Source organism: Raphanus sativus, chromosome 6, assembly GCF_000801105.2.
Source record: "Raphanus sativus cultivar WK10039 chromosome 6, ASM80110v3, whole genome shotgun sequence".
NCBI lineage: Eukaryota > Viridiplantae > Streptophyta > Magnoliopsida > Brassicales > Brassicaceae > Raphanus > Raphanus sativus.
The window spans coordinates 23,577,792-23,603,300 of record NC_079516.1 but is presented as its reverse complement, the minus strand read 5'-3'; the positions used below and the strand labels follow the sequence as shown (position 1 = coordinate 23,603,300).

The 25,509-nt window shown below is 34.3% G+C and overlaps 3 protein-coding genes and 1 long non-coding RNA gene across 13 annotated transcripts; 3 read left to right on the top strand and 1 right to left on the bottom strand.

Moving 5' to 3' along the window:
- The first annotated feature begins 571 nt into the window (after nucleotides 1-571).
- LOC108813374 (hexokinase-1) lies at nucleotides 572-3,941 on the top strand. Its single transcript, XM_018585912.2, has 9 exons — nucleotides 572-1,038; nucleotides 1,529-1,679; nucleotides 1,774-1,956; nucleotides 2,050-2,124; nucleotides 2,195-2,350; nucleotides 2,420-2,518; nucleotides 2,606-2,736; nucleotides 3,189-3,270; nucleotides 3,350-3,941. The coding sequence occupies exons 1-9, from the start codon at nucleotides 767-769 to the stop codon at nucleotides 3,698-3,700; spliced, it is 1,500 nt and encodes a 499-aa protein (XP_018441414.1). The 5' UTR covers nucleotides 572-766; the 3' UTR covers nucleotides 3,701-3,941.
- Nucleotides 3,942-5,232: 1,291 nt separating this feature from the next.
- Nucleotides 5,233-7,240, top strand: LOC108813796 (uncharacterized). Its single transcript, XM_018586452.2, has one exon. It carries the CDS (start codon nucleotides 5,415-5,417, stop codon nucleotides 7,104-7,106), a length of 1,692 nt encoding a protein of 563 aa, XP_018441954.1. The 5' UTR covers nucleotides 5,233-5,414; the 3' UTR covers nucleotides 7,107-7,240.
- Nucleotides 7,241-12,653: 5,413 nt separating this feature from the next.
- Nucleotides 12,654-13,515, bottom strand: LOC130496584 (uncharacterized). Its single transcript, XR_008935743.1, has 3 exons — nucleotides 13,383-13,515; nucleotides 12,901-13,270; nucleotides 12,654-12,776 (listed from the first exon to the last, which is right to left on the bottom strand). It is a non-coding gene; the product is annotated as an uncharacterized LOC130496584 (long non-coding RNA).
- Nucleotides 13,394-24,547, top strand: LOC108806049 (retrovirus-related Pol polyprotein from transposon TNT 1-94). Of its 10 annotated transcripts, none has more exons than XM_056988767.1 (8): nucleotides 13,394-13,529; nucleotides 16,397-16,452; nucleotides 16,638-16,892; nucleotides 16,980-17,129; nucleotides 17,219-17,302; nucleotides 17,387-17,524; nucleotides 17,620-17,688; nucleotides 22,419-24,547. In XM_056988767.1, exons 3-8 carry the CDS (start codon nucleotides 16,778-16,780, stop codon nucleotides 24,545-24,547), a joined length of 2,685 nt encoding a protein of 894 aa, XP_056844747.1. In that variant the 5' UTR covers nucleotides 13,394-13,529; nucleotides 16,397-16,452; nucleotides 16,638-16,777. The 10 variants fall into 10 exon arrangements, with proteins under 10 accessions (XP_056844747.1, XP_056844751.1, XP_056844750.1 ...); XM_056988769.1 differs by lacking the exon at nucleotides 13,394-13,529 and adding an exon at nucleotides 13,935-16,292; XM_056988771.1 differs by having other exon boundaries at nucleotides 16,397-16,892; nucleotides 17,269-17,302; nucleotides 17,379-17,524.
- The last annotated feature ends 962 nt before the right edge of the window (nucleotides 24,548-25,509 follow it).

Below are 25,509 nucleotides of genomic sequence, written 5' to 3'. Positions count from 1 at the left end.
TTTATAGAGAAAGAAATAGCATTCCTCTATTTTTTTATTCTATAAAATAGAGATTGCTATTATAGAGAAATACATTGGAGCATATCTCACCTCTATTATAGAGTTCCTCTATTTTAGAGGTAAAAATAGCAAAATACATTGGAGATGGTCTAATGAGGATGCCCTAAATAAATGAAATAGATTAAAAAAAATTCAAATGCTACAATTTTTTTTTTAAAAATAAGGCGTTAAATTTGTATTAAACGAAGATTTACTGTTGGAATATTATTAGGTAAATATAAATGCATTTTCAAATAAAAAAAGTCATAACTTCTGTTTTAGTAAATAAAATTAAATAAGGTGCATATTTACAAAAGAGGACTTTATTTTCTACAAACGTTAGATCATAGTTTTGTTAGATATTAGGTTTTTCCGAATTATCTATCGGTCAGTCACACAGCATCCTCCACAAAATTCGGCCAAAGAAAAGACCAAAACCAAAATCTCAGACAGGGTCACTTCCGTCATTCTACTCAAAAATCCATTACAATCTTCTCAGCTCGCAAAATTAAAACACAAACCCGGCAAGAAAATTCCAAAAATCCTTAAAATCAAAAAATCAAAAATAAAAAAAATCAAAAACTCTGATCTTTCTTTCCGTAGTTTACAGACAACAGAGCGCTGCTTACGTGGTCTCCAATCTCAATACCATTCACACGAACCAATCCTATATAGATCCAAAAAAAAACTCGTCTTGTCTTTCTCTCTGTCTTAGATCGAATCTTAAATGGGTAAAGTGGCTGTTGGTGCGACGGTGGTCTGCGCTGCGGCGGTCTGCGCGGCGTCTGTGTACATCGTGCGGCGGCGGATGCAGAGCTCAGGGAAATGGGCGCGTGTGATTGAGATCCTCAAGGTTCTGGAGGAGGATTGCGCCACGCCAATCGGGAAGCTCAGACAAGTGGCTGATGCGATGACGGTTGAGATGCACGCGGGTCTCGCGTCTGAAGGTGGGAGCAAGCTCAAGATGCTTATCAGCTACGTCGATAATCTTCCTTCTGGGTAACTAACTAACTCTTCCTTTTTGTCCTAATTAAAGATAATTTTTCTTTTTTTTAATTTGGTTGGTCAGATTTAGATAATTGTTTTTTTGGATAAAGTTTCATGCTTTATGATTCCTTTGGATCAGGTCTCTGTGGTTTTGATTGATTACGATTGAAAGTTATCGACTTTAATGAGTATGGCATGAAACTGGTGTGATTCAGATGGAATCAAGATCCGATTACTTTTGAATCATATTCTCTTGAAACTGACGTTTGTGAATATTCATGACACTCTAGGTTAAACTCATTATTACTTATTCGTAACATAGTTTTCAGATCAATTTTTTTCATGGATTTTAAAGAGTTTTCTTTTTATCTTTTGGCTGTTTTTGCTTCTCGTGGTTTTCTAAATTCACAAGTCATCAACTTAGGGTGAATCATCATTAGTATACTTTCACTGGCACTAATTTGCTGTAAATGAATCTAATCATCGTCGTTAATCTTGACAGGGAAGAACATGGTTTCTTCTATGCGCTGGACTTAGGAGGAACGAACTTCCGTGTGATGCGTGTGCTTCTTGGTGGCAAAGAAGGCCGTGTTGTCAAACAAGAATCCGAAGAAGTCTCTATTCCTCCTCATTTGATGATCAGCGGTTCAGATGTCAGTTATCACGACACTATAGTTTTGAATCTTTAGTCTTGGTTGATGATCTATATGTCTTTTGTGTATTGATTTATATATTCTGTGGAGCCAGGAACTGTTCAATTTTATAGCTGAGGCGCTTGCGAAATTCGTGGCTACAGAAGGCGAGGACTTTCATCTCCCAGAGGGTAGACAAAGGGAGTTAGGTTTCACTTTCTCGTTTCCGGTCAAGCAGACATCTCTGTCCTCTGGCACTCTCATCAAGTGGACCAAAGGCTTCTCCATCGAAGATACAGTTGAGCTTTGATCATTTTATTTCAACTTTATTACATAAGATAGTGCTCTTTCTGAACTCTGTTTCTACCTGTTGCTGGGGATGATGGTGTAGGTTGGACAAGATGTGGTGGGGGAGCTTGTTAAAGCTATGGAAAGAGTTGGGCTTGACATGAACGTCACAGCCCTTGTAAGTTTTTCCTCTTCTCTTTTTTTCTTTCAACCTAGCTTATGTCCTAATCTCTTTGTAAACTTTGCAGGTTAATGATACGGTTGGAACACTAGCTGGTGGTAGATACTATAACCCGGATGTTGTAGCCGCTGTTATTTTAGGCACTGGCACTAATGCAGCTTATGTCGAACGTGCACATGCCATTCCAAAATGGCACGGCTTACTTCCCAAATCCGGAGAAATGGTGTGTGTGTAATTTTGACTTCCAACTGATCATTGAACTAGTTGGATCTTAGTATGTACTGCAATGTAGGTGATCAACATGGAGTGGGGAAACTTCAGGTCATCACATCTTCCGTTGACAGAGTACGACCACTTGCTTGATTTCGACAGTCTGAATCCTGGTGAACAGGTATATGAAACACTACTTTTTTTTTTGTTTTCTCAAGATCTTCGGTTTATAGCTCACTAAGATATTATCTGGCTTTTTTTTACGCAGATTCTTGAGAAAATCATTTCGGGTATGTATCTGGGAGAAATCTTGCGGAGAGTTCTTCTGAAAATGGCTGACGAGGCTGCTTTCTTTGGTGACTCTGTCCCACCTAAGCTGAGAATACCATTCATTATAAGGTTTGTTAACTTCTTTTTACATATAGTTTTTCTTGCTTCTAGGCCTGCCGGTTTGGTTTCTTCGGTTAGTTTGAAACTCGGGTCGGTCAAAATCTTACCGAAGTAAATCAAAAAATTTTGGTTCGGTTTTCAGTTAGTTCAGTTCCAAAAAAATTTTACCAAAGTTTTTGGTTTAGTTTGGTAACTTTTCGGTTTAAATTGAATAAAATTCTATTTTTTTGGTTAAATTATTTCGGTTAGTTAGATTATTTCAGTTCATATTTTGGTTAGTTCGGTCCAGATTTCGGTTAAGATTGTACTGTTTAGAAATATATATATATATAAACTTTTTTCGCTGCCGAGCTGAACCGAACTTTTCGGATTGGTAAGGTTGGGCAAGTCGGTTCGGGTAATAACCGCGACCCTACTTACTTGAAATGAGAAGTCTAATAATCACTTTACGGTATATGCAGGACACCAAACATGTCTGCTATGCACAGCGACACTTCTCCGGATTTGAAGGTTGTTGGAAGCAAGTTAAAGGACATATTGGAGGTTAGAATCTCCTCCTATATGATTCACACTTAACCTATATAATGAATGTCTTAATGAATGTTCTTTGGTGATCTCTCAGGTCCCTACCACTTCTCTGAAAATGAGAAAAGTTGTGATCCGTCTCTGTGACATCATTGCTTCCCGAGGAGCTCGTCTATCAGCTGCAGGGATCTACGGAATCCTCAAGAAGATAGGAAGAGACACACCAAAAGACGGAGAAACACAGAAATCTGTGATAGCCATGGACGGTGGACTGTTTGAGCACTACACTCAGTTCAGCGAGTGTATGGAGAGCTCATTGAAAGAGTTGCTTGGAGATGAAGCATCAGAGAGCGTGGAGGTGATTCATTCGAATGATGGATCTGGCGTTGGAGCTGCGCTACTCGCTGCCTCGCACTCTCAGTACCTCGAGGACTCTGAAACAGGTTAAGTTTAAAGATCTTTATCAAAGACTCTTTTGTTTGCCTTTAGGGTTTAAACAAATAAAAGAGAGAAAAAAGGTCAAGCCCTTTTGAGGAAAGTTTTTTTTTTATTTCTGTTATCGAAGTACGAGAACAGTAATAAACCCTGGATGATTTCTTCTTCAGGGTATGGCAAATTTGAAGAATTAGCCAAATGTTGTAGAACTATATATTTCTGAGTTCTATATATAAAATGATCATTATTCATCACTTGCTTTGAAAAGGTTTGATTTCTTTTAAAAAAGAGCAATATTTGACAATCCGATGATCTTGATGTAAAATATAAAATAAAAAACAATCCGATGATCTTGATTTCTACATTCATAAATACTTTTGGACTCATGATTCTCAAAAAATTCATTGCTGTGAGCAGGATTGGGATTTTGACCTGAACCGGCCTAACCAAACTTTATTTTTCTTGTTTCAGATTCAAATTCGGTTATAAATTTGGTTCAATTCAGTAGATTATAAAATAAAAATGATAATAAATCGGTTGCTAGTTGCTTTTCCATTTTTAGGAAAAATTCATAATTGAGTTGAACTATCCCTGAGAATTCGGGTATTCTTCGGGTAGGAACTATTCGATTCCGGGTGTAGAGGATACATTATTCCAGGTATTTCTCACAATAGATACTTATACTTTGGTTTCCGGTTGCGGATACCCGTTTAATATGTATTTTTATAGAGTGGTAGAATTGTCGGCTGTAAAATCGTCTATGTAATATTCTCATCCTTGTAATAGCATAATTAATTAGACGTTAAAAAAACATGTTAATCTAAATGATCTAGTATTATACATTTGCATATTCATCAATCCAACCAGAATTCGAGTCACTAAAATATTAATTTTATAAATATTTATTATATTTTAAATTAAAATGCCATATATTTATAATATCAAAAAATAGATAAAAGATAATGTTTTCTGGTAGTAACAATGTTCTTACTCCTCATGTCGAATCCTGGTTCAAATGGGCTTGTTGATATTTTACCTTATATCAGAAGATTGAATTTATTTTTTTGGATGTTCAGCTATCTATTTGGTTTTTGGTTCGGTTCCGATTATTCAAATATTGAAATATATGAACCATTAGGATATTTGAAGATTTCGGTTTTAAGTATTTTGGTTTGATTCCAATTCAATTTTTTGTTCTGTATTTTTTTTCCCAGGACTAAGCTACAGTACTATGCTAATCTAGCCAAAATAACCAATTTTTGAACTGATGTAAATAACTAACTGTAATTAAACTAAAAACACTAAAAGCTTAACTGATATTAAACCAAAATCAAAAAGTTAATTTTGGTAGAGATTCTAATAACCGAGCTAATTAAATGTGGAACTAAACTGAAACAATTTTTGTTTAGTTTCATCACAGTTTTGTGTTAATCTAGCTAACCGAAAATCAAAAATTGAATAACCCTAACCGATTTTTAAAGTGTTTGTGGAGTTTTTCGCGAAGGTGTAAGTTTTCTTAGAACGATGCCGTTTTGCTTAACCTCTCTGTTTCGCAGCTGCTTCTCTTATCTTCCCCTTCCTCTGGTCTTTGCCTTAAACCCTAGCAATCTGATAGTAACATTGATTTTTTTATCATCAATGGGAGATTCACCTTTCTGAGAGCTCAACCCATCTCTCTCTCCACCCAAAAAGAGTTCGTTCTTTTCTCTTCTCTTTAACCCGAAAACATGTACTGTAACTTGACAAGAACCCAAGGGTTTCCAATTGCGATTAGGGTCTCCTTACAACAAACCAAAGCTAAAAGCTGTTTCCATCTCTCAAAGTCTTCGTCTTTACCAGTTACGTTTCACTTAAACCCCAAAGGAAGCGCCTTTGCAGATGTCTCGTGCGGAGGTAAGAGCCAAAGGAGTCTTTTAGTTAGTTCTCGCCTTAGTATGTTAGGGAAGCTTGAAAGTGTTAGAGACTATTCCAGCTTTGATTCTCAGAGATTTGGCAAACGAAGTGGCGGTAGAGGAAGATCTGGATTAGTATCAAAAGCTTTTAGAGAGAAGAGAAGTGACGTGAACGGCCGTGGAGATTCCATCTGGGTGAAGTCTGATGATAGAGCTAATAATGGATCATCATCTTGGGAGAAGAAACGAGATGGCAGAGGAAGAAACGATTCGTTTTCTACTGATAGGAGAAGTAGGTTCGGTAATGAAACAAGAAAGCGAGATTCTTTTCGTTCTAGGAGAGATGAAGAGAGCGAGAAAGCTAGTGGAAACTCCATTTGGGTTGCTAATGACAACAAACCGGTGAAAGAGGAGAGTCCGAGAGCTAACCGTTCATCTTGGGAGAAACAAGATGAGACAGTGAGTTATGCTCAAGAAGAAGATGATGAAGAAGGGGGAACAGAGCAGATTGAAGAAGAGCCAAACGATGCTAGGTGGCCTGAGATCAAGAATAGGTTCAATAGGTATGATGTAAGGAGAGATGAAGGGCGTGGCAACGCAGCGTACCAGAACTGGAACAGGCAAGAGAGCTGGGGAAGGAGGACGTGGCAAGAGGCGACAGAGTCAAGCGTGCCTAGGATGGTCGGTGAAGTGGTTTATGGAGTGAGTCCGGTCTTAGCTGCACTATCCGCTGGGAGACGAGAGTTATACGCTCTCTATGTTCAAGAAGGTTTGGATTTGAGCAGTAACAACAAGAAGAAGAAAGACAAGAAAGGTTTCGAGAGAGTCTTGAAACTCTCTGAGAAGCTTGGGTTAGACATCAAGGAGACTTCGAAGCATGATCTCAACATGGTTGCTGATAACAGACCTCATCAAGGACTGGTGCTGGATGCTTCACCTTTGGAGCTGGTCAAAGTGAAAGAGCTAGATAAGGTTTCATCAGAGGAAGAAGAGAAGTACTCTCTTTGGGTAGCTTTAGATGAGGTCACTGATCCGCAGAACTTGGGGGCGATCGTAAGGTCTGCTTACTTCTTTGGAGCCACTGGTGTTGTTGTATGCGCTAAAAACTCAGCTCCGTTGAGTGCGGTGGTGAGTAAAGCAAGCGCTGGATCGCTTGAAGTGATGGAGCTTAGGTACTGCAAAAACATGATGCAGTTCTTGGAAGCTTCTGCTGAGAACGGTTGGCGTGTGGTTGGTGGTTCTGTTTCTCACAAGGCTGTTGCTTTGAGCGAGGTTTCACCCGGTAGGCCGACGATTCTTGTGCTGGGGAATGAAGGGACTGGTTTGAGGCCATTGGTGGAGAGATCATGTACTGATTTAGTTCGGATTAGCGGGAATATAGCTAGCGATGTTCCAGTTGCTACAGAGGCTGAAGATGGTGGGGAAGTGGAAGGATTCAGATCTTTCTTAGCTGTGGAGAGCTTGAACGTGAGTGTTGCAGCTGGTTTGTTTCTTCATCACTTGATAGGAAACAAAGCAAGTGTTTGATTCTGTGGTGTGCGTTCTTCTAAACAATTTCACTTTTACAGCAAACTTGGTTGTTGTTTAGGAAAATTCAGTTGTTATTGGTTGGCTTTCCGATCATTTCCTGGTTGCTTTACATCCGAAAAGCTATTTTATTATGTTGCATTTAGCAAAGGAGAGATATATAACTTGCGTCATATATAATCTATACAAAAAATAATCTTTCTTTGCATTATACGCAGTGTGGTCTGCTTATTGTAAATGCAAAACAAAAACGTTCCTACCATTAGTGTTTGATGTTTGCTTTTACAACTATTAATTTGCTATTTCAAAAAATGTCCATATTTCCTAATTTTGTTTTTCAAAATAAAATAGAACGTAATATCAAATAAGGTAGACTTACAAAAGTAAAAACATTATATACCATTTAACTTAGCAAATAATAGATTTTCATTATTAACATAAAATAACTAGAAAAATAATTATTAATTTAAAAATTCAAGACTTTCAAACAATTATAACTATATAAATCTAAAACATGTGATTTTAAAATTTACGTTTTATGATATGGAAAATATTCACAAATAATATAATACTACATATGAGTTGGTGCAATAAATCATGAGAATGTCCACATATTATTATTTTTAACCAAGAAATATGCCAAATCACCATTTATTTTTTATTTTTAAAAATTTTAAAAATTTTCAAAAAATGTTTCTTTGCAAAATAAAAAGGAAATCAATATCAAGCATTGCATGGATTTGCTGCATATTGGTTGAAGATAATAAGTAAAGCAGGTTACCTTCCGAAGATAGACGGGATAAAGAGTTTTGTAAAGATATATTTTCAAGGTGGAATTTAGTGCATTTGGAAATATATAAAACTATGTGTACCAGTAAAACTCAAATATTCGGTCACCGAAGCAGTTATTTCACAAACTTCTCAATAATTTAAAATTTCACAACAACAAATATAAAACTACAATTAATTCCAATCAACCCCTATATCATTCTTTTTTTTTTTGACAACAAATCTCTCATTTATTAAATAAAGTATTTTTTTTTGCTGAAATTGAATAAAGTATTTCAATCAAACTATATATCATTCTTTTTCTTCCGACAATTTTCAAACAAGTATTTGAATGTCAAAATGATAAAAAATTGTTTCACTGAAGAGGTAAATAACAGTTATACTTTGTTCTATTGATATATAAAATAAATATTCAAATAAAATTTTAACATGATTTAGAAAAATGAAAACATTTATTTGAATTTTTCTTTTCAGAAGTTTTAGGTAACAATTTTCTTTAGAAAGTTTAAGAAAATATTTATGAATGTATATCACATCTTGTTGAATTTGAGTTTAAGAAAAACTTCTTAAATAAGCATAATATTTTCTGAAAAATTGATGTTTATGTATGATGAAATGATTGGTTGAATTGTAGTTGTAGAAATTTTCATCTATTCTATTAAAACACAAATATAACCAATTGATATATGTTGTGTCCAACTTTTTATTTTATATATTTCATAAATGAAATATTACTCTTTATTTTTTGTAACTGCACGTTTTGGGTTTGAAGTTAAAATCCCGATTTAAAATCCTGCAACTCCCTATTTATTTTCTGCAACTCCATTTTTATAGCAACTGTACGAAAATGGAGACCCATTTCTGTCACTAACATTGTCCAATCGTTGGTTTATTATTTTGAATAGAGTGCGATTTGAAAAATAGTATTTGATTTACATATATATATATAATAGAAAATATTAAAATTAAAAAATTTCAAACAATTTTCAAAAATGTTGTTCGGTTTTCGGGCGGGCTAGGTTTGATATCGATATTCTGATATAACACTATAAGAGTCATTCAAGTATATATGCTAGATCTAAAAGAGTATGAGATTTTGATTTTCGGGTTGATTCCGAGTCGGTTTTTTAGGTATAAATATTCTTGACTAAATATGTTAAATAACTATTAAAAAAATTTAATATGTTGCAAACTTTAAGAATAAACTATAAAAATAATTTCTGAAAATGCATATGTCACAAGTGTATAATTATTCAATAATACGTATTTAATATAATTACCAAAATAGTATTAAATTAAATTAATATTAAACATAATATGATTACAAAAGAACATAAATATAAAAAATTCAATTTCTCAAAAAAAGTTTAAAAAAAATATATATCCGCCCTTTAAAATTTAATTTATAAGATTTTATGATGTGGGTGCATCTAAATAAGAAAATAGATAAAAAAGGAAATAATATTCACAAAAAATATTTTTGTTTGCAAAACATAGCTCTACCCTCCACTTTTAATTACAAAAAAGGAAAAAAAATGGAAATTGCCAAACAAATTACGAGACATGGAAACGACGGCGTAATAGGTTACCGTTACATCGTGGAAAAGGAACCGGTTCGGTTTAAGTGGTGAATGCAGTTTGAATTCAGAAGATATCGACTCAAATTTGGAGAGAACATTTTCTTTGGAGGAAAAAAAAATCTTTGAAGAACTCTCAACCTTTGAAAGTGTTTCGATCTCTTCCAAATTTTGCAGAAACGGATCCAATTCATTAACATAGTAAGTGTTTCGATCTCTCTCTCTCTCTCAATTTGTGTACTCTCTGAGGATTTTCGATCGCGATTTTGTTTCTAGGGTTCCGTTCTCTTTAGATTCCGTCGCGATTGATTTGGGGTTTCTCGCTCTATGTTAGGGTTTCGTGTGAATCTTTATTATTCGATTTCTGTCTATAGTTTTATACAGATTCGATCCTGATTTGTCTTTGGTTTTTGGTACTAAACTCACTATTAAGAATCGATAGAAAACCCATGTTTTGTTGTACTCTTTCATTAGCTTTTCCTCAAATTCTTATTCTTGTGTTATTAGGTCTCACATCACAAGCAATGTCGTTAGTTAATGGGAATGCTGCTTTAGCCAAAGGTGCCGGTAGGGGAAGGGGTATCAAGTTGACTGACTTAGAGCCTGAACCTTAGGAGGTTCGTCCAGCTGCTGCTTTAAATCGAGTTGGAGGGGCAGCTGATCAGGATTTTGCTGCGCAAGGAATGGAAGAAGATTCCAGCATGGGCCCCGTCACTGAAAGAAGATTCCAGCATGATCGGAGTCGGAGCAGATGCAGCTGAGGTAGAAAAAAAAACTGTTTAAAATCATAGGGGTTAGAATCACGAAGAGATGATCAAGGTCTCTCTTTTGACTATCAAATTAAGTTGGTTTTTGAATCTTAATCTTGTTAAATCATTGCTGGGATTTTGGATTTTTAACTTAACGTTATTGGGTTGTTGAAACTCAGGATCGGGCGGGCTAGGACGGAAACTTATAAGGAAGCTATAAAGCAGCATCATAGCTTCATCCAAGGCAAGGTAAATACTCTCTCCCTGCTGTCTCTTTCTGAACGATGCTCTTTTCCTTTTTCTTTTTTTTATCTTCGCTAATGGTATTTAAGAAAGGGATTTAACTTGGGAATGTGGTTTAGTTTTTGCTAGCCTGCTGTTTTTCTTAATGTGGTGTGTTAGTACTGTTTTGAAAACATATTTTGATGCATCGATTGCTTGTTGTAACAGGTTGTGATGCATCCTTTCAATCTTCTGTGCTCAAGGGTGCGAAACGGGTATGTATGCAATATTATATTGAGCCTTTGTAAAAAATATAGCATTTCCATATGGATATTAAGTTTTTTTCTTCTCCATGTGTCTGTTGTCTGTAAAGTATTTCTTACAGAAGTTTATCTTCTTACAGGTATATGCTGTAGATGCAAGTGATATTGCAGTCCAGGTATTACTCCAGATGTTTCTTTTACCATGTTCCTTGGGCATAAATGATTTCTCTCATCATTACCGTCTTTAGCCTCTATCTCTGCATTTTTATATTACATTTGAATTGTTTGGGATTATGTAATTTCATCAAAACATGTTTCCATATGTTAAAAACTTGAACTTGGAATTATATAATATGTTGCATGTTCCCTTTAGTGGCAGTATGCTTAGGGTGTGATGATAGTACGTCTTATTGTCTTGAAATTTTCGCAGTTTACTGACCCTAGCCCACACTTTTTTTGTATTTAAAACTAAAATATATTCACTGCTTCATGGATTGCATCGCCCTTGACATCAATCGAATCAAGAAAAGAAATTTTGAGACTGTTTCTGAAATATTAGGATCTGTGAAGTTGATCTAAGTTCTATTTAACATAGAATTTATTACGATTTACGAGTCTTGTGTTTTAGCTCTGCATATGATTTCGTTTGTTTTTGCTCCCTATCACAATTAAAATGCTTTCGTGAGTCGCACTAATGGATTTAACCTTTTTCCTAATATCACCAGGCAAAGGAAGTTGTAAAAGCCAACGGTTTATCTGACAAGGTCATTGTTTTGCATGGGAGAGTGGAGGTAAAACCTTATCTGTTATAAATCCTGAGTTCGTCTTGCCATGCTATATTAGACATTGCTTAAGGTTGATGTCTATATAAGTTGCAAAAAGATAAATTAGTGTCATTCTACATTATCCAGAAAGGTGCAAAATATATGAATGTAACAGAGATCTTGGGATTGTCTATATATCTACATCTCTATTTGAGAGATTAGTTGGGGCAACAATAAAGTTTGTATGCAAACCTTCATTCAGTACTCTGTAGTAATTCTTCTTTGCTGTAATGTTCTCCAGGATGTTGAAATCGACGAGGAGGTTGATGTAATAATTTCAGAGTGGATGGTTTACATGCTCTTGTATGAGGTTATTCCTTATTTTGTAATGTTGTATGTATAATTTTTTATGTTGATGGTCAAATGATACCTTACCGATTTATTACTTTTTTCTTAATTCTCCCGGGTCTCTCATTCTCTATTATTCCTTTTTGAAGTGATTTAGAGTATGCTGGGAAGTGTTATTACAGCTAGAGATCGCTGGTTGAAGCCTGGAGGTTTAATTCTCCCATCACATGCAACAGTATGATTATGATCCCTTTTAAATACTACATCACAGTATGCTGTAATGAATTTTCGAAACAAGGCAACATTTGATATTTTGTTAATTACTTTCTGTTGACAGTTGTACATGGCACCTATATCACACCCTGACAGATACAGTCATAGCATTGATTTTTGGCGCAACGATAGTAAGTATTATATCAACTTGAACGTTGAGACAATGATTACGTTAAATTTGATTAGTATACTATAGCTAAAACTGAGTAATTATTTTTCAAACTAATGTGGATGTGATATTTCTAATAAGCTCGACATATCCCTCATCATCCTAGGCCGAGAGTTTTTTTTTATTTCCTAGACAGATCAGACTGATAAAATTAAGTGATCATGATAGCATCCATGGCTTTGATAGTCCTGATCCTTAGCTTAAGGAGTAAACATATGGTATTACTTGATCATAAGGGTCAATTAAAATGTATGCTTCTCACTCACCTTTATGTTGGGGAACTTGTACTAGATAATCAGATACAGCCAAGTATTATTATAAAGTGAAAAGAAGCATCTCACAGTAAGGTTTCCCTAATGATGTTTCATGTTGTTTGCAGTGTCTGCAATGATGCAGTGAGCTAAACAGTGTGCATTTGAAGAACCTAGCGTGGAGTCCATATCAGGAGAGAACGTTCTAACATGGCCAGAAGTGGTATTTCCGTGCTCCCTGACTGCTTGTTACCTGCAAAAAAAACTGTTTAAAATCATAGGGGTTAGACCAAAAGAGTGATATTTTGAAAACGTTTTTTTCTCTTCCTTTTTAGGTAGCTCTGAAACTTGAAGACACCGAAATAGTAAAGGATGCAATTTCGGCCCACCTTTACGAGTGGCAAGTGTACAAGTAAGACTTGCATGTTCTACATGTCCTTCTTAGTTTCTCTTCTCCTTATTTGTCTCTACTTATCTGTTCTTTCTCTTTTTTTTTCTGCTGTAAAGTACGCTCATAGCTGTTATGGAATTCCTGCTGTACATCACAAGGGTCGTCAAGGAGATTTTTACATTCTGGTAAGCTTTAAGTACGAGAGCCTCTGGGATGTTTTGGAATTCTTTATAGCTCAATCGTAAGCATTACTTATTTTCATCTCATACATGCTCATGCAGATATTCTAATTTTGTTGTCATATGTGTAGGATGTCTCCAAACATGGTGGCGTGTATTGCAGTGGAAGCGATCTCTATTCTTGAGAAACTGCATATGAAGGGGTTAGTTAGTGCGATTTTTTGTTGTTTCCAACTTCTTAGCTAATAATTCTATTGTTTATTCTTTGTAGTTTTATTTTAGTGGTTATGGTGTATCTTACTACTGTTTCAGTGAGCTTCACACGAGAAGAAACAGTGTGACGAGAGAGAGATGGAAGATCTGAAAAGGCGGAACAACAACATACATGGGTTTTATAGCAGCAGAATGTTTTTTGCAGTGAATCCGTGTGAAAAACCTTTCCTTTAAGGTAAATAACTCTTTCTATGCTACAAATTCCCCATCAGTCTTGAGTTTCTTTCTTTATTTTAAACCACTTATGTCTTGATGATTTTGACATCAACAACAAGAAGATTTCAGAAAGCCTTTAATTTTATGGTTTTTTCAAAACCCTAAGATCGATTGTTTTTGTTTTGTTTTGATGTATTGGTTTTCCACTTCAGACACCCAAAAATATCTTAGACAGACACCAATCTTATAGTGTTCTGTCAGATTCTTATTTTGGGAACATTGTCCCTTCGCTGCCCCTAGATGAAACATATAACCCATGGTTTAAAAGAAGTCTTTTAAGACAAGAAAGACTTTACTAACCCACAACTTAAGAAAGATCTGTTTTTTGATTATTTGGATGGAATTATTATAACGACCAATGGTTAAGAAAGTCTTTAAGACAAAAGACTAAAATCAAAAACAGATCTGTATCTTGGTACCCACGGCTTGAGAGGTTCTTGTTTTTGATTATTAAGAAAGTCTTTAAGACAAAAGACTAAAATCAAAAACAGATCTATATTTTAGTACCCACGGCTTGAGAGGTTCCTGTTTTTGATTATTAAGAAAGTCTTTAAGACAAAAGACAAAAATCAAAAACAGATCCTTGTTTTACTTACCCACGGCTTGAAAAGATCATCTTTTTGAACGGAATGGATTAAGAAAGCCTTTAAGATAAAAGACTAAATCAAAAACAGATCTTTATTTTGGTACCCACGGCTTGAGAGGTTCATGTTTTTTTAATGGGATGCATAAAGAAAATTTTTAAGACAAAAGACTAAAATCAAAAACAGATCTTTGTTTTAGTACCCACGGCTTGAGAGGTTCTTGTTTTTGATTATTAAGAAAGTCTTTAAGACAAAAGACTAAAATCAAAAACAGATCCTTGTTTTACTTACCCACGGCTTGAGAAGATCATGTTTTTGAACGGAATGGATTAAAAAAGTCTATAAGACAAAAGACTAAAATCAAAAACAGATCTTATTTTGGTACCCACGGCTTGAGAGGTTCCTGTTTTTGAATGGAATGGACTAAGAAAGTCTTTAAAACAAAAGACGAAATCAAAAACAGATCCTTGTTTTACTTACCCACGGCTTGAGAGGTTCTTGTTTTTGATTATTAAGAAAGTCTTTAAGACAAAAGACAAATCAAAAACAGATCTTTATTTTGGTACCCACGGTTTGAGAAGATCATGTTTTTGAACGGAATGGATTAAAAAAGTCTTTAAGACAAAAGACTAAAATCAAAAACAGATCTTTATTTTGGTATCCACGGCTTGAGAGGTTCCTGTTTTTGAATGGAATGGACTAAGAAAGTCTCTAAGACAAAAGACAAAATCAAAAACAGATGCTTGTTTTACTTACCCACGGCTTGAGAGGTTCTTGTTTTTGATTATTAAGAAAGTCTTTAAGACAAAAGACTAAAATCAAAAACAGAACAGATCCTTGTTTTACTTACCGACGGTTTGAGAGGTTCCTGTTTATTAAGAAAGTCTTTACAAAAGACTAAAATAAAAAAAAGATCCTTGTTTTACTTACCCACGGCTTGAGAAGATATATTTGGATGGAATGGGAGCTATAAGTTATAACTTATAAGGATCAAGGGATTAAGAAAATCCATAAGACAAGAGACTTGAAAAATCAGAAATAGATCCTTATTTTATTACCCACGGCTTACAAAAAAACCCACAAAAACCCACGGCTTACAAGTCTTAGACAAAGATGTACAAGGCATGTCAGTTAAAAAACCCACGGCTTACAAGTCTTAGACAAAGATGTATAAGGCTTGTCAGTTAAAAAGACCCACTGTTTCAAAGTCCTTACCACCCACGGCTTAAGAAAATCGGTTTCGGTTATTTTTGGATAGAATGGAGTGTGATGACAAACACTTACAAGTCTTACAAAGACTACAAATAAAAAACCGATTCCTTATATTACCCACGGCTTACAAGAACCTTAAGACACAGATTTACAAAAGTAAAAGTATAAAGACAAAGACATCAGACATGTCAATTAAAAGTCCCACGGCTTAATAGTCTTTACTACCCACGGCTTGAGAAAGAATTTTTTGATTAGTTGGATAGACTGATCAAAGGGTTAAGACAAAGAGACTACAAATTAAAAGCAGACACACTAGTTCATTACCCACGGCTTACAAAGGTCTTAAGACAGAGACTTAAAAAAGTATTAACACTTTATAAAAGTCTTTAAAGTATTTGGACAAAGACATAGAATGACTTATACTTCACTACCCACGGCTTGTAAAAGTTTACCCACGGCTTACAAAAGTTGTCTTTAAAAGACAAAAAGACATACACTTCACGGGTTCACACTACCCACGGTTTACAAAAGTCTCAAGACAAAGACTTATGAATAGATCACACTACACACGGCTTATAAAAGTCTCAAGATAAATACTTGCAAAAGTATTAAGGCAAAAGACTTACAAAGGTCTTTAAAGTCTTTGGACAAAGACATAGATGTCATACTTCAGTAGTTCACACCCACGGCTTACAAAACATGTCTTTAAAAGACAAAAAAGACATACTTCACTAGCTCACAGTACCCACGGCTTATAAAAATTTACCCACGGCTTACAGAAGTCTTAAGACAAAAGATTTATAAAAGTCTTAAAAGTCTTTGGACAGAAACATAGAAGATATGTACTTCACTAGTTCACAGTACCCACGGCTTATAAAAGTTTACCCACGGCTTACAAAAGTATTTAGACAAAAGACTTACAAAAAGTATTGTCTCAAGACAGAGACTAGAATCAAACACAAATTAATAAAAAAAATCTTTAATAAGACTACATGCAAGTAAAAACTAATTAATTTGATTTTTTTTCCAGGTTTGTGCTTTAGAAGGTCGAAGGAGATTGCAAGTGTAGCAAGACTTATGTGACAGGTACGTCTCTTTGATTTTGTTGAGTCTCACGTAGATATATATTTTGTAGGTATGTGAGACTTCTGTAGTTTGTGGTTGTAGTTTATATGTCTGAGATATTTTTATTTGTATTATCCACTAACCCTTAGTGATCACGTATGATACGTTCCTGTAATTTTATAATTTAATTTTGGTTGTTGTATGAGTGTGCGCTGCAAGGCGGTGCAAGACGAAGGGAGGGCAGAACGGTCTTTTCGGTAGTGCCTCGCTGAGGAATTTCCAGAGATCGGGACGGAGATCATCGGAGGTGGTGGTGGTGGAGTAGCCGAAGCCTGATGTTGTGTTGATGGATGAGAAAGGGGCGAAACCGAGGAATCATAAGAAGACGGGTCTGTCTAAGAAGGAGAAACAGAGTTCGGTTCCTCTGTTGCCTTCTCCTCCTTGTCTATCTTCAGATCTAAGTAGGGTCCTAACTCTAGTGATCTCACTTGTCTTTGTTCTGCTATTATGTTGTAGTAAATAACTGTGTGTGGTTTTTGTAATAACAGGTGAAGATGTTTGTCAAGGTGATTTGGAGCGGATTAGAGAGAATATCAACGATCTAATCATGTGGAGAGATGTTGCAAAGTCGACACTTTGGTTCGGTTTCGGGTGCTTTGTTTCATGTCTTCTTGCTTTGCTAAAGGATTCAGCTTTAGGTACATTGAGTTCACTCTATAGATTTTGATCATTTCTAGCTTCTGTCATTTGCCATATTCATGATGAAGCATTGTGTGTGTGTTTGAAGTGTTTTCTCAGCGGTCTCTCATTGTGTGTGTGTTTGAAGTGTTTTCTCAGCGGTTTCGTTTTTGTCACACTCTCTTCGCCAAAGGTACAATCTTTTTTTCAGATTCTTCTTGTACATGAGATGAAACAGCTTGTCACTGAAGTTTTGTTACATCTTAAAGGGTAACAGAAGAGACAGAGCGGAGAGAGGTTAAACTGAGTGAAGAGGATGTGTTACGAGTAGCTAGAAGAATGCTTCCGGTCACCAATTTTGGCGATTTCAGAGACGAGCCAGCTTTTCTCTGGCGAACCAGCAATGACACTCGAAGTAGAATTTACTAAAGACTTCATTCTCTATGATTGTGATTTGCTCGTTGAAGCTTTCCTTTTTATACGGTTTTTTTTTTCACTTTGATTTTGCAGGTGGCACCTTTGTTCTAATCAGAGCAGAGTATGGTTACCTCATAACACTGTGGAGGCTATGTGCTTTAGGTATGATTATTGGAACACTTAATAATCTTCTCAACTGGTTCTTTGTGTTCTAGTAGTAGAATTGGCACTAAGTATGTCATTGTAATGGAAACAATCTCCGTCTTGCACCGCCTTGCATCATGTCTTCACAATTCTGGATTTTGCACTCTGCATTCTGATGTTTGCATTCTGCATCATGTCTTTACAATTCTGCATTCTGCATATGTCCTCAAATTTCTGCATCATGTATCATTTCTTTGCAATCTTATATTAAATTTGTATGTCTGAGAAATTCTGTCATTCTGCATCATAATTTATATATACTTGAGATTATTGTATTATATTGTCCGAGTGATATTTACATAAGTTTTTAATGTGCGCTGATAAAAATAGATTTGGTTGTGGTACTAGTGTTTATCCTTACTCTCTTGGTTGTACAGCGTTGATGGTTTGAAGATATATTGAATCATTGGTGTATTTATTTAGCATGTGCAACAGATCTTTCTTGATTTCTCTATTATGTTTTCTTAAACTTTCCAACATTCAGAAATGGAAACAAAAATTATAGCAAAGATGTATAGGTAAGTTACATAGACATGTTAGTTCAAGTTTTTGCTTTTTGTCGATCGTTCAAATGTCTCTCTTTAATGCTTTGACAGGGAAAATACAGGTATTGTAAGAAAACACTTGTAGATGTACTGTATATCTTATTGTTGTGATAGATTAACGCAAATGCATATTCAAGACAAACAAAAGGATCAGTGATAGTCTATATCATACGATTGGATTAATTCACCAGTCTCAGTCTTAAAGGCTTATACTACCAAACTGATTGCTCCACTTGTTCTAGATTCTACGTTCGTTTGTTCCCTCTATTTTATTTGATTCATGGCCGCCAAGTAGTTTTATTTAAATGTTCAGTGTAGTAAATAAAATGGACATGTATATGATTGTGCATGTAGCAAAACTTAATGTCTGGAAGAATGTAGATTTATTTGTTGCAAAAGGTTTTCCAACTAATAGAAGGTAAATAGATTAAGCACAGACAAAAGATCTAATACGGGTTAATAGATTAGTATCAGGAATCATGAATCATGAATCATGATAGGCCGTTAAAGTCATAAACATAGCGAATTTTCTATTTTAACCTTTTTTACATCAAACTTTTTTAATGTCTTATTTATTACTTCAAATTGAAGTTACATCAACTTTCTATTTTGATTTTATTGGTTTGAAAAAACCATAAAAATAATTTCTGTAGTTTTATTTCTTTTAATTTAGTTTAACAATTTCATTTTGATTTTTTTTTAATTTCAGTAGATTTAAAAACTACATTTTTATGAAAACAAAAATTTGTATTATAATGTTATAATATATTATATATAACGATTATTTATATTGAATATGTTTCTTATCACCTAATTTTAAATATGACTATATTTAGATACATGTATATATAAAATTCTAATAATATTATATTCATGAGCCATGCACAGAAATAATAAATTTTAATAAAAAAATATTTTAAATTTGGAAATTATTATTTTCATATTTTAACTTCACAGTTTTGAAAAGAAAAAACTATAAATGTATTCTTTTGTAGTCTTTTTTTTTTGTTTTGATTTGGTTTAACTATTTTACTTTTATTATATTCAAAATTCAATATATTTAAGATTACATTTAAAAAAATAAAATTTTAATTTATGTTATATTGTATTTAATTTTTATTTATTTTAAATATGTCTTTTATCAGCTAGTTTTAAATATGTCTATATATCAATTCTAATAAACCTAAAAAAAATTGCTTTAATTAAAATATGTTAAACAGGTAAAAATAATTTTTTAATGAATATGGTAAACTGAGAAATTTAAATAAAATTTTATCATTTAATTATCAAAAGAAATATTTTATTAGTGTACTTTAGTTTATATTTGTTGATGCAAACTTATCACCTAAATTTTATTATATATATATATATATATATATATATAGTTGATGTAAAATATATATTCGTAGTTATATTTAATTAATTAATGATGATATATGAGTTATTTATTATTACTATATATAAATAGTTCTGCCAAAACAAATATATATATAAAAAGATAAATTAATAGTGATATATGAGTTAATAGTATTTATATATATTAAAAATCCTTATCAAAAATATATATTTTTATTAAAAAACTGTCGTAATTAATTTAATGTCATATTTTTTTTTTTTTGAAATTTAATGTGGTGATGATAAATATGAAAAAGACTTTTTGGGTTTAATTGTAAATATGATTTATGGATTGGTGAAAATATGATTTTACAGTTTTGATGGAAAATGTGTACTGATTAAAAAAATATGATTTTACTGCTTTGCCAAAAAATTAGTTTTTGTTATAAACGTGAAAAATAGGATGTCAACAAAGGAAGCACCGATCATTGAAAATGATCGTGTGAAGTAAATTATGTGGAGCCCACTGCCACTATGCACACACAGTAACTTTCTCTTTTACTTCTATATAAACGATTGTTTCGATCGATTGTAATACGCACTTTTACACCATTCTCTTCTTCCTCATATAACTTACTCTCTCTCTCGTTATTATACTTATATCAGTGTTCTTTTATTTCTGCGGGTATAAAATTTCACTCTTATTTAAATTTTTCGATACTATAAAATTGTAAGTTATTTTATAACACGTTATCAGCACGATCACTCTGCAATTCGGTAAAGTTTATATGTATCATATTTACCCTGCTATAATGGCCGGTATACCGCCTATATTATTGTTTATTATTTTATAGTGTTTGTTTTAATTCACTATTATTTATCTATATTAATGCGGGCGGTATGTCGCCTCGTTAATAAACCTTGATTGTTAATTACACCATTATCATTTGGCTTGGCTGTGCCGCCGCAAAATTTATTCAATATTAAAATATAAATTAATCTATCACCATAATACGATTAATATTTATTTGTGTATTATATTAATTTTATTATACAAATGTTTGCTCACCTATAAAAAAAAAAAATATATATATATATATATAGTGAAATTTACTAAAATTGATTGACTGATTATTACGATATTTTCAAACTGTTTTTCGATTTAACGATTTAACCCCAACGGTCACAAAGAAAAAAATTCAAAAATTTTACCTTTTTACAACGGCTATGAACAGTATTTTTACATCTATAAATACATTCATACTTCACTCATTTTCTTCATCCAAACATTTCATTATCTCTCAAATATTTTCAAATCGCTCTCCTCCGGTTTTTCATTCCAAGAAAGATGATTCGCGCGTTTTTGATTTTAGTTGCAATTCTAATTTGTGTATCTATTTACGGTTTATTCGTTGGAGAATTTGCTCCGGGGGAATTTACGATGAATATCGGTTTACTTTTCTATACACTATTTCTATTTGTAATTGCTTGCATGATTAATGTAAACGGTTCATTTTAAATATTATAAAATTCTAATAAAATTTACTATTTTGTGTCTTGGAAATTCAGAAATGGCAAATATTGAAAAACTCCAGTTTCCGGCTTTGGAAATAACTGGGGCAAATTACACGGCATGGATAACTAATATGGAGCTTCATCTAGACTCGGAGAAAATACTCGAGACAATAAAAGAAGGGAATAAATCAGCTTCTCACGAAAGATCTAGGGCCGTAATATTTCTGAGAAAACACCTAGATGAAAATCTTACGCATGACTATGCGAGGGTAAAAGATCCTCTAGATCTTTGGAAAGCCCTAAAGGAGAGGTTTGATAACCAGAAAAAAATAACTCTTCCCCATGCACTCGATGAGTGGGCGAACCTACGATTTCAAGATTTTGAAAAGGTGGAAACGTACAATTCCGCTATATTAAGGATAGCGGCGCAATTAGAATATTGCGGTAAGCCCGTAACGGAAGCAGAAATGCTTGAGAAGACTTACCAAACGTTCCACAAAAACCATTATGTTCTACAAGAACAATACAGAAACCGTGGATACACGAGGTTCTCTGAACTCGCTGTAGCGCTCATGATAGCGGAGAAAAATAATGAACTCCTTATCAAAAATCACAATACCCGACCCACGGGAACCAAAGCATTTCCTGAGTGAATGCGACGGATGTAAAAAATCCGGAAAGAGGAAATTTTTCCTATCGTGGTCGTGGTCGTGGTCGTGGTCGTGGTCACGGTCGTGGTCGTGGCCATCGATTTAATCGTGGTAATGAAAGGAGTTACAACCCAAGAGGAAGGGGATCCAACACATGGAATCGATCCAATCGTGGAAAAGGGAATGAAGCCCAAGAAAACCCTACTCGTAAAAACGAGAACGTCTGTTACAGATGTGGATCGAAGGGGCATTGGTCTCAAGTATGCCGAACTCCTCAGCATCTATGTAAGTTGTACCAAGAAACCATCAAAGGCAAAGCAAAGGAAGTTAATCTCAATGAGCACTTCGAGGGTACAACATCTACATACCTTGAGTATCTTCTGACTTTATGGACGATGTCGACGAGGCCACTCATCAAGATAATTAAAATGCTTATAGTAATCAAGCCCAATAATGCCAGTGATGTCATAAATTATTATTACTATTATGTATTTTCAGTTCTAGAATAAAATTGTTTTTCGAAACAACTAATGTATAATTATAGTCTAATGTATAAGTGTGTGTGCTTATAATCAATGTATAATTATATAATGTTTACTTATGAAAATTTATTTTCTTTATTAATATTAATTGTGTATTACAGAAATGGATAATGGAACAACAACTAAGCAAATTGGCAGAGAAGTTTGCATTCCAGATAGTGGTACAACACATACTATTCTGAAAGATAAGAGATATTTCTCTAACTTAAAATCAGCAAAAATGACTGTAAACACAATATCAGGTCCTACGGATTTGATCGAGGGAATTGGCAAAGCAAACTTTATGTTGCCTAATGGAACAAAGTTTTCCATAAACAATGCCTTGTATTCTCCAAATTCAAAGAGAAATTTGTTGAGTTTCAAAGATATATACCTTCAAGGATATGAAACTCAGTCTGCAACTGAGAATGGAAAGAAATATATGTATATAACTTCTGAAAAATCAGGCAAAAATCTTGTACTGGAAAAGTTTCCAAAACTTCCTTCTGGATTACATCAGACTTATATTAATGCGATAGAATCAAACCTTGTGGTCAAAAGAAATCCAGAAGATATTACATTATGGCATGACCGTCTTGGTCATCCAGGCACTACAATGATGCGGAAAATCATTGAAAGTTCACATGGTCATTCAATGAAAACCCAAGATCTATATCAAAGTAATAAAATGACATGTGCTGCATGTGCTCTTGGGAAATTAATCATAAGACCATCACCAACCAAAATTGATAAAGAATCACCAAAATTCTTAGAAAGAATCCAAGGTGACATTTGTGGACCAATACATCCACCATGTGGACCATTCTACTACTTTATGGTATTAATCGATGCGTCGAGTAGATGGTCACATGTTTGCCTATTATCATCTCGAAATATGGCATTTGCGAGATTTTTAACTCAAATAATCAAATTAAAAGCTCAGTTCTCTGATCATCCAATTAAAAGAGTTAGATTAGATAATGCTGGTGAATTCACATCCCAAGCATTTAATGATTACTGTATGGTATCAGGGATTGAAGTAGAGCACTCAGTTGCTCATGTTCATACACAAAACGGTTTGGCAGAATCACTAATTAAACGATTGCAATTAATTGCAAGGCCATTGATCATGAGATCAAAACTTCCAACCTCTGTATGGGGACATGCCATTCTGCATGCAGAAGCACTCATTCGGATAAGACCTAGTGCGTACCATAGATATTCCCCATTACAGTTAGCGTTTGGTAGAGAACCAAATATTTCTCATCTAAAAGTCTTTGGTTGTGCAGTTTATATCCCAATAGCACCACCGCAACGTACAAAGATGGGACCACAAAGACGGTTAGGAATATATATTGGTTATGATTCTCCATCAATAATAAGATATCTAGAACCACAAACTGGTGATGTGTTTACGGCACGATTTGCCGATTGTCATTTCAATGAGAAAGAGTTCCCAACCCTAGGGGGAGACAATAATCAAGTAGGAAAGGAAATCAAATGGAATGTGCCATCTTTATTACACCTTGATCCTCCTACGAAACAATCAGAACTAGAAGTTCGACGTATCATGCAGTTACAAAATATAGCAAGTCAATTACCCGATGCATTTGCTGATACCAAAATGGTAACTAAATCACACATACCAGCTGTAAATACTCCTGCTCGTATTGAAATACCACAAAAATATGGAGCGGCAGTTGATACACGTGAATCAGGAACACGTTTGAAACGCGGTAGACCTATTGGTTCGAAAGATAAAGTTCCTAGGAAACGTAAGGAAGGTGAAAAGCATGATACTCCCAAAATAACAGAAAATATTTTGGAAGAAGAAAATTGTGAATCTAACGACAATAGAGAACATATTGAATCTGAAGGAAATCACGAGATTTCTATCAATTACATCCATAATGGAAAGATATGGAAACGAAATAAGATGGATGACATTGATGATGTTTTCTCATATCTCTTAGCACAAGAAATAAATGAAGAAAACGAAGATCCAGAACCAAAGTCTGTATATGAATGTCAAAAGAGACATGACTGGATGAAATGGAAAGATGCAATTCAAGTCGAACTAGATTCCCTTAACAAACGAAACGTATTCGGACCTATTGTGCTCACACCCAAAGATGTGAAACCTGTTGGATACAAATGGGTGTTCGTCCGAAAACGAAATGAAAAAAATGAGATTACAAGATACAAAGCTCGTCTCGTAGCCCAAGGTTTTTCTCAAAGGCCTGGGAATTGATTATGAGGAAACATATTCTCCTGTTATGGATGCAATCACTTTTAGATTCCTGATGAGTCTAGCAGCTGATAAAAATCTCGAGATGCGTCTCATGGATGTGGTTACGGCATATTTATATGGATCATTAGATACTGATATCTACATGAGAATCCCAGATGGATTTAAAATTCCAGAAATCTTAAGTTCCAAACCTAAAGAGTTATGTGCAATAAAATTGCAAAGATCATTATATGGCTTAAAGCAATCAGGACGTATGTGGTACAATCGTCTAAGTGAGCATTTAACAAAAGAAGGATACACAAATGATCCTATATGTCCTTGTGTTTTCATAAAGAAAACTACAACCGGATTTGTGATAATCGCGGTGTACGTTGATGATCTTAATATTATCGGAACTCAAGAAGAAATACAAAAGGCATCAGATTATTTAAAAAGAGAATTTGAGATGAAAGATCTCGGACAGACAAAATATTGTCTAGGCTTACAGATTGAGCATTCTCAAAAGGGTATATTTCTACATCAATCTACATATACCAAAAGAGTATTGAAACGCTTTAACATGGATAAAGCAACTCCTCTTAGCACCCCGATGGTAGTTAGATCACTTAATGTTGAAAATGATCCATTCCGACCATCCGAAGAAAATGAAGAAATACTTGGTCCCGAAGTTCCATATCTAAGTGCAATTGGAGCTCTTATGTATCTTGCAAATTGTACTCGACCAGATATATCTTTTGCCATCAATCTTTTAGCAAGATTCAGTTCATCCCCCACACGAAGACATTGGAATGGAATTAAACATGTCTTTCGTTATCTTCAAGGGACCATTGATTTAGGTCTATTTTACCCTAAAAATTCAAAGGGTCAAATGATTGGTTTTGCAGATGCAGGTTATTTGTCAGATCCACACAAAGCTAGATCACAAACGGGATACGTTTTTACTATTGGAGGCACTGCCATAT